The 9,620-nt window shown below is 36.8% G+C and overlaps 1 protein-coding gene across 30 annotated transcripts in view; it reads left to right on the top strand.

Moving 5' to 3' along the window:
• Positions 1 to 9,620, top strand: part of LOC107696072 (calcium/calmodulin-dependent protein kinase type II subunit beta-like) — a 65,306-nt gene that overhangs the window by 47,536 nt on the left and 8,150 nt on the right. For 17 of the 30 annotated variants that reach the window (XM_016496245.1, XM_016496230.1, XM_016496227.1 and 14 more), the window contains 3 exons: positions 2,398 to 2,466; positions 6,561 to 6,605; positions 9,289 to 9,337. In XM_016496245.1, the coding sequence (XP_016351731.1) occupies positions 2,398 to 2,466; positions 6,561 to 6,605; positions 9,289 to 9,337 (163 nt within the window). The remainder of the gene's footprint in view (positions 1 to 2,397; positions 2,467 to 6,560; positions 6,606 to 9,288; positions 9,338 to 9,620) is intronic. The other 13 variants (XM_016496249.1, XM_016496237.1, XM_016496233.1 and 10 more) reach the window with 2 other exon arrangements.

Raw genomic sequence — 9,620 nt, 5'->3', positions numbered from 1 at the left:
GAACGCGTGGCATCAGCACTGGAAATATAAGTTTGTCTTACTACTTTTAATGAAGATGATTGTGTGTTGACCGTCTGCATCTTACTTTGTTTCATTCGCGGCAGTTTGCGCGTCGAATTTATATCCGTCTCGAATGTGTTTCGGAGGGCATTTACACCTGGTCTTTTCACAATCGGATAGCTATCCGATCAGAAAAAACGCATGAAGTGACCAGGTGTAAACAGGCCCTAAGACGCAGACGGTCAACACACAATCATCTTCATTAAAAGTAGTAAGACAAACTTATCTTTCCAGTGCTGATGCCGCGCGCTCTCCTATTACAGTCTTTGATCTTGAAATGAGCTGATAATTAATCAAATGCAGTGCTTATCTTTTTATTTCGTTGACGTGAACTCCGTTAAATTTAAATATAGCGCGGGAATTGAAAATCGGATTTAAATCCGTTTTGCGACGACACATTTATGTGGCCAAGTGTAATTGGAAACGTTTTAACAAATCAGATAGATATCCGATCAGCAAAAACGCATGAAATGACCAGGTGTAAACAGGCCCTCAGCCTCACAGACTGCCCACACTCTATCCACTGAGCACCTGATTCATATTATGTGATTGGCAGACTTAAACAGCTTTTCAATAGTAGAGGCCTGTTCACATCAAGAATTATAACAAAAACTATGTTCGTGTCCACACCTGCGGTAGAGAACGCTTGTAGAATTAGAACAAGTACTAAAACTATATAGTTAAGCCCCTGATACACTTTTCGTTCTTTGCTGAGGAGTAAAAGAAGATGGGAGCCTGCCTCTGACCAATGGTAAACAACAGCTTTGGAACTTTTGGAACTATTGTATGGAGCTGTTCTGGAAAGTTCACTTTGGCAAGCTGTTTTGAACTCCCCAAACTAACTTTATTTTGGCCTGGTTTTGTTCAAAATCAGGTTTATTCTTTGATTTTGCTTGATGTATATCAGGGCCTTTAATAGTTCTCGTTATCATCTTTGGTGTGAACAGGCCTTAAGGGCACACGTCTAGTCTTATTTTATATGATTAATTTCAGATAAACCCATCCCAAAGTGGCACATAAAAACTAAATGAACAGAATGGTTGCAGTCAGTATCTGAATGTCTAAGTGCACAGTTCTTGGCCAGAACACACTGTGGACTAGACTTTTTGGAGTTCAGATCTGGCTTTGTGAGACCACTTGGTCCCAGTAAAAGTGTCCTGTTTCTTAAGTATTTTCTGACAAACACTGGTTTCCTCCTTGCTGTTCTTTCTTTTGTTTGAATCATTTTGAGCGGCTTCCATTGACACCACAAACCTCCTGGATCTCATTCTTCATGTTGGTAATTGGATGTATTTTGGTTAATACTGACCACTCTGGAAGCTTTCTAAAGCAGGTTTAGGAGAGGCCTTTCTGTTCATACACAGGTAGGCAATGGAATAGTCATGTAGTGTAAGACCCTGTGTTTTCCCAGTTCCACCCTGTGTTTTTCCCAATATTTCCATAAGATCTGAAGATCCTATTTATGCACAACCCAGGGTTCTGACTGCACCAAATCTGCTTGTTTCCTTCAACTTACATTTATTTGCAGGATTGACGCTTATATTCTCAGTGCTCAGGAATTTTTTCTTATGGCTCCCATAAGAGGATAGCATTGCTGGTTGTCCTTCCCAACAATATCCCTGTTTACTTGGATAAAGTTGGACTTCCATGGAGATGCATGACCATCTGTGATAAGTCTTTGGGAATTGTTAATGAATTCTGTAAGCCATCAAGTGGTCCAGTTACTAGGAACAGTGTGTATTTGAATGGATATGTGTGCCATTACTGCCAAAGTCATTTTATGATGTATTTTTGCTCATGTGAATTTGTTTCATGCTTGTAAGGATCCAGTAGTCGTGGGCTGCTGTTCATTCATCTCCCTTGACCATGCCTCCTGCACATAGACACATAATAACGACATTCGCGTGAGTGCCTGAGCTGTACAAGGGAAAATGGACCATTAGATACCACTGCAAGCTCATAAACATGAGTGCTGAGGGACCCCCGAGTACAAATAAACACCCATAGCTAATCCGCCTCTGCATGTAATGTGGCTAATTGGTATAATGGATTAGTTTAGGAAGCCAAATTGGCGAAAAGCATTTTATAGACTTTAATAATGACCCTCCCTTCCCTTTCACTGCTAGAGAACATTGTGTCTCAATGAATAACACTGTTTTCATGTAAATAGGTAGTTGGCACTACATCAGTCAGTTACTTTAAAACAGATAATGACGGTACCCTACTGCATGTGTTTGTGTGAGTGTGCTTGTGTACATGTGCATGCCGAACTCTCCCTCGTTCCTTCTTAACTTGACACTTTCTTAATCCGAATGTATGTTGTGTTTTCCTGCACAGCCCCAGACAAACAGCACCAAAAACAGCATAGTCACCAGTCCCAAGGGAAACCTCCCCTCTCCTGCACTGGTATTTACCTCTCTAGTCCTTTTCTTTTCTTCCAATCCATTCTTTTTTTCCCCCTCTGTTTGTGACTGCACTTGCAATCTTTAGTACAATAAGGATTTTTTGTTTGTTTGTTTGTTTTCTTGTGTGCTGTTTTACCAACTTTTTCATTGCATCTGAGTGCAAGCCTATATTAAAAAAAAAAAATTGCAATTTAAAGCTGGTAATAAAATGAAATAATATAAACACAATGTATTTTATAATGCAAATGTTAAATGCAAAGATACGGTGTTTAGAGCAGAAAATAAAATGTATGTACTGTATAAACAGTGCATACAGTGGCCTCTAAATATATTTGTGTACTGAAGCTGCCCTTAAATTGTATAAATTTAAATGAGTTGGATATCAAACCAGTGGCATTTGATATTAAAGGGATAGTTCACACAAAAATAAAAATTCTGTCATTAATTACTCGCCCTCATGTCATTCCAAACCCGTAAGATCTTTGTTCAGATCTTCGGAACACACATTAAGCGTGTTATGTAAATAACTTTATTTTTATAATTATATAATAATTATTTTTTTATTAAATCTGAGAGCTCTCTGACCCCCCATAGACAGCAAGGGTACTACCACGTTCAAGGCACAGAAACGTAGTAAGAACATCGTTAAAATGGTCCATGTTTGATGATTAGTTATCTAATGCACTGACATTCTTGCATTTTTAAGGGTGTCTAAAATGATGAAATACTTTTGGGGCCATTATATTTCTGTATTTGAACTGTGGTCAGTGAGTGAGCAGTGTCAGCATCATCATTATGATCTGGATTGGTTTGGGGATAGGAACTCCTGCTAGGGCTCTTAGAATCAGCCCTTAAACTATTCTTACGGTTTCCTGGCTGCAGTGGTGAGAAGCGGCTGTTTGGTTCACTGAGATCCTTAATGGTGTTCCTCACTTAAATCCACTGGGTCTAGTATACTGTAGTTGTCAGTTGAGTTGAATGTTTACAGTTCTGAGCAGTGCTGTTGCCATTCCAAGTGTGTTATGTGTGCATCTCAGGAAGTTTGAAGATCAGCATTTATTTGTAATAGAACATTCCAAATGTCTTTATTGTCATTTTTGATTAATACAATCAATTTATTTCAAAAATCTTACTGACAAATATGTGTGTATATATTTATTTTATATTTGAGAGATCTGTGAATTCACTAGGAATTGCGCCTGCTGATTACATACATTATGAATAAATCATTTATTTTATTTGCAAGCTTCCCTTATATTAAACACTTTTATACGCAATGCTAATTGGATCAAGTGAAAGGAGGTTTGTTTGCGCTGAAAAGAAAAATATTTTTTAATTTAAAGGTGCAGCACTATTCCAGAGCAAGTGCCATCTAGTTAAACGGTATTGTAAGTGCTTTATGAACATTTTTAAATGACCCAGCCTTAAAGTGGCACAACTGTTTTTTTAATTTACCCTTATGCTTTTTGGATCTGTCCATGGACCCAGTTAAGCTCTGTTTATTCAGTTGCACTCTGTCATTCTGATATATTACTATACACTCTAGTCACACATTTATGGGGTTGTTTTTTTTGATTGCATAATGCCAGTTTGACTTTCAGTTTCTGCTTTGATCGGTAGGTAATGAAGGTTGTTTATTGCTTGGAGTTGGCAGGGAATTTAATAAATGCCATTATGCCAGCATGGTGGGTACATGGGTGATGTGATTATTTAATGTTTAATGACATGCTTGAGGGATATAGATGGATCGTCTATGTTCTGAGGGGATTTTTGTAGATTTCTGTGGTCTGTAAAAGCTCCGTGAAGAGGTTTTAGAGTGAACCCTGAGCATTAAGGAAGGAAGCTCCTAATGGAAACATGACATACATTCCAACATATACAGTTATTGCAACACGTGGCATCAGAATATTTTAGGATCTCTCATAGTTGCCCTTTAATGCTGCCACTGTGGAGTTTGTGTGCTGCTCGTGTGTGTGCGTTTTATGGTGCAGATATAGTTACTCAACCTTGAAGTGAAGTGAGGAGGTGTTTATGGTCAGAAAAGACTCTAGCCTCAGTGCTTTGTTTCATGGCTTCCCTTCCAGCTTTACTATTAGCTGCACAATTGTGTAGGACTGGATGATATTTTTATTTTGTACCCTTTTGATATATCTCCATATTTATGTTTTTGTATTTAAAATTTGCTTTGCCTTTAAATTTTTTTCACAATAACCATTACTTTAATCAAGCAGCCAAGGATATTTAAAATGTTATATGTAAGAACTAAAAAAACATAAAGATTATGTTTACATAAACATTAAAAATAATTAAATCTTATTTTTTTTTAAATAGACAGTTTTTCACTAACTAATCTCTTCTAACTAATTTATGTGCCAGGTGCCAGTATAACAATGCATGGTAATATACAACACATTATATACTTGCATATATTTTCTGTATTTTTGAATATTTTACTGAAATTTTTTAATATTTGGAAAAAATAATCATTTAATAATGACAGATACTGATATTTAATGATGACAGAAGTATTGAGTTTGAAGATAAGAGTTTGAACAGGAGAATTTGAACTGTACCAACACTAACACTGTTTTAATCAGACACCATTAATGTCATAATGCAAAAATAAATATAAAGCAATATAAATATATTTTTATATGTAGCTATGTGACAATAACAATTTTATCAGTAAGACTAATCAACTAAATTTCTTAAAGGTATAGTTCATCCAAAAATGAAAATTCTGTCATTTATTCACCCTCAAGTTGTTCTAAACATGTATGAATTTATTTCTTCTGTTGAACACGAGAAGTTATTTTCAGTTGACAGTAGCCATTGACTTCGGTAGTATTTTTTTCAAGTCAGTGGCTACTGTCAACTGTTTGGTTACCAGCAATCTTCGAAATATCTTCTCTTGTGTTCAACAGAAGAAAGAAATTCATACAGGTTTGGAACAACTTGAGCGTGAAAAAATGATGATGCAATTTTAATTTTTGGCTAAACTATCCCTTTAAAAAGGAAATTAACTGTTAGCATTCGCAGCTTCTTATAGACTCTGGCTGCGTCTGAAAGCCTAGGCAGCTGGCTTGCTGCCTAGCTGCCTTATGAGGCAATGACTTTGCAGGCAGCGTTTTTGCATGAAGGCACCTCATGAAACTGATTTCGGACAGGCTTCTGAGGCAGCGTAACGGTTTAATGATCTACAACAAAATAAAACGAGTTTTGAGGATAACTAAATGAATATTTAATTATTATAATATTGATTTCTCGCTAGAAATAACATCAAAAGTGCAAAAAGTTAGTCAGAATCATACATTTAAACACAAACTGACCACCAAACGCAACTTTCAGGCGCCATCTTTATTTTTTTATCTCAACCGTCATGGAATGGAACGCACAGGATTGTGGGATATCAAAGGCAGCGAAGGATACATCTATGCTGCCTTCAAAATTCGATCAGAAGAAGGTACCTCCAGAGACAGGAAGTGAAGCAGAATTTGTATTCGGACGTGCCTTGATGCCGTCCTGCCTTGGAATGCTCCCTCCGAAGGCAGCATTTTAGAGCTTTCGGACACAGCCTCTGTGTCCATAGTAACTTTAGCATGCAACTGCTGCCTGTTGCACGGGGCAACGGTTGTCATGGCGATGAATACCTCATAATGATGGGTATCACAGGCTGCTGATTGGACAATAAGGGAATGTTACTTCCTGCGAGAGAGAAGTGGGCATTACAAATTTATGCGGTCTGATGTGTGTCTAGCTAGCAGGTTTCCGGGGTTGACACGTACGTAGAGGAGACGGATTAAAATAAACATTTAAGTATAGCGGCTGCGATAGCATCCGCAGTCGTTCTGTTCGCTATTTCACTTTCAGCGATTTCAGGCTGATTTTGTCCGTTCGTAGTTGATAGTTTTGAAATATTGGAGCCTAACGTGCAGTAATTTGTTTTATGAAGCTCTCTGGTGGTTTTTGTGCACGTTTTGTTTGTTCATTTTTTACTGGTTTGGCAATCACAAACACCCATCCACCCACACACGCTCTCTCTCTTCTTTTTTCTCCTCATGTTTTTCCACCCCCTCCTCCCCTGTCGCTCTGTAGGAGACACAGACCACTGTCATCCATAATGCAGTGGATGGGATTAAGGTAACCCACCACCAGCACCACCACCACTCTTTCTTTTCTTCCCACCATCCGTCCTCTGTTTGATCTGCATCCCCACAATGCATTTCTGCTAATGTGACTACAGACTATGACATAATCTGAGCGTGTGTGCCTGTTGGCTGCTGCGTGACCCTTTTGAAGTTTAATGTGTACTCGTGCTAGTACTCTTTAGATCCGGTTGAATAACTCATTACTATTAAGAAATTGCATCTTTTAACTAAACATAATGTGCAAATGTGTAAACGTATTCCTCGAATGAAACGCATGTCGTGTTGAAGGGTTGAGTCGTTTGTTTGCCGCTCCTTTTCATATGTGCTAGTGTGATTGTTTCACAATTAATCGACGGTCTGTTTAATAGTGATGTTTATTAATGATTGTGATGATGGGAAATGACTCTTGACACATCAGATGTTTGCCGTATGAGGCCGAAGAGCAACATTTGGAAATCTGTGTCATGATGAGAATATCAAACCTGCCGTCTCAGGTCTCTCTGTTTCCGACTGTGTGGTGTAGAGACCTCTTGTGGTGCTCATTGAAAGTGCAACTTGCGAAACAATCTCCCTTGACATTAAAAAATTCTTTTTGACAGTCATTATTTTGTACAATTGCATTTTGTACTTCTAGTGGAAGAGAAATTACACAATTCATCTTTAAAAATAAAACATAAATAGAAATTAAATGGAATGATTTTAAATGTAAATATTTATTTGAAATATAATTTTTTGTAATGCCTGTGCGGTCATTTTTGATTAATTTAATGCATCCGTGGAAAATAAAAGTAGGCCTGTAATATTACTAAAAATCTCTTTGATTCTCCCAGGTGGCAGTAGTGAAGTCTAGATCTGGGCGCAGTTTTTCTGCCAGTGGTTGCTGTTCTGTGTGAATTCTGAATTGGTCTTAATTTCCCCCTAGAAAATGAGCTATTAGACCCTTGCGTGGGAAGCTGTCCATTTCGCCACGTTTGCCACTTTCTTTGTACAGGTGTAACAAGGTTTGTAGCACAGCATAGATGATGGAATGAGAGAACAAAAGCCTTTTCAGGAGCACCTAATAATATCGGCCCACATACTGATGGCCTATTTACAGCAGGAGCTGGTGTCCTTGGTGATCGCTACGGTTACACTGTGACAGGTGCACGGTCCCGTTTCTCAGGTGACCATGCCCCCCTCCTCCTCCTCCTTATTTCCTATTGAGACTTCATTCTGTCGATTAATTCAATTGAGCAATAAGGTACAAGAGGAAGTGCTGTAACGTGCTGTGTAAATACTTACCGCTACAAGGTGTTGTTGCAAACCCTTCAGCTTTGACTGTTTTCTCAATATAGCTGGACTCATTTAAAAATAGGAAATATTTTTAAAACATTATTTTAGTAAGAATTTTATTGCAATCCAACAGTGGTTTTGCATCAGGACTCTGCTTTAAATTAGACATCAAGTGGTGACTCAACACAGCACCAAAATTATTTATCATGCAGGTGAACATAGTAAATTATTATTATTTTTTTATTTTATTTTTATTTTTTTACTCATTTATTTATTTATTTATTTTACAATAAGGGTTATTATAGTAAACTAAAACCAAAACCATTAAAAAGTTGTTGCTTGAAATAAAATGAACTTTTTAAACCCTTAAACTTCAATTAGTGTAACTTGATCTACTGAAATTACTAAAAATAAAACTGAAATGAAAATTTGTAAAAAAAAAAAATACATAGATATATTTTTATATAGCTTTAGTTTATTTCTATTTTAGTGATTAGTAATTCAGTATTTCAATTTAAACCTATTTATTTCAGTTAGCTGCCATGACAACATTTCTGATTTTTGTATACGTTTTATATTTTATTTCCACGTTATTCAATTACCAAAAATTATTTTAAGTAAAAATAATAGTTTAAGTTAAAAAAAAATGTATTTAACAGTAACAACACTGGTTTATCCTCACTGCAAGTTAGTACGTAATGTCTGTTTACTTTCACTTTTTCCTTATATATTTTGTTTGTGTTATAAAGTTTTTTGAAGATTAGGATTAGAATTTGATTGGCTTCTAATGCCAAAATATCTATACATCTATAGTACGATTGGACATAACCTCAATTTACAACTCCACGCTTTGCATTTAGTGTGCTTAGTAAGACCCATCAAATCGCATCCAACAATATGAACTTGAATTCACATGATGCAAAATAAAAGTGCATCCAGTATGCACCAAAGAAGACTGCAGGAGGCCAAGAGTGTGTTGTTTTATATTACTGTCTGTTCCTTACACAAGCGTTTGTAGTACTGTTGTAATTAGTGAAGCCCGTCTCTCAGATTTCAGCACAGGATATTGTGAAATTTATTGGATATAGGATATTGTGAAGGAAAGAGTATTGAGTTCATAATGTTCATTCCTGGTGGAGGTGTGGCCTGTGTTTAATATCATTATGTATGTGAGTGGGATTATAACAAACATAACAAGCCTCTTCTAACAGTCGTGCTGACATGGACATGCATCATTGAACGGTTAATTGTGCATGTGATTCCCCAGAGTTCTGCTGTGTACATGTTCATTTCTAGTATGTGTATAACAATGAGAGTGAGGACTTTGGCCCTTGTTGGTATTCTTTCTGAAAAATTTCAATATATTGTCTGACTAATTGGTGTTCTGTGTCTGAATATCACAGGAGTCGTCGGACAGCAGTAATGCCACAGTGGAGGATGAGGAAATGAAAGGTAAGACTCAACTATCAGCATTTGTATGGAACAACACACACTGCAGCTTTTCAGCAAAGATTTCTAAGGTTTTGTTCAGACAGGCTGCAAAAATATTATAGTTGTTTGTAGTCTGAATAGCAAAAATAATATAATACTGTGTGTCTGTAGTTTAAAATCCAAATAAATTTGTTCAGTACATTCAGGTTGTCATCTTTCTACAATGACATCTGCTCTCTTATGTGTTTTCACATTGGGCTGATTCGAAAGGGATTGTTCACCCAAAAATGAAAATGATGTATTA

This window comes from Sinocyclocheilus anshuiensis, unplaced genomic scaffold, assembly GCF_001515605.1.
Source record: "Sinocyclocheilus anshuiensis isolate Anshui unplaced genomic scaffold, SAMN03320099.WGS_v1.1 scaffold935, whole genome shotgun sequence".
In the NCBI taxonomy this organism is placed as follows: domain Eukaryota; kingdom Metazoa; phylum Chordata; class Actinopteri; order Cypriniformes; family Cyprinidae; genus Sinocyclocheilus; species Sinocyclocheilus anshuiensis.
Note: the sequence above shows the minus strand (reverse complement) of the source record. Positions and strands in the feature narration are given on the sequence as shown.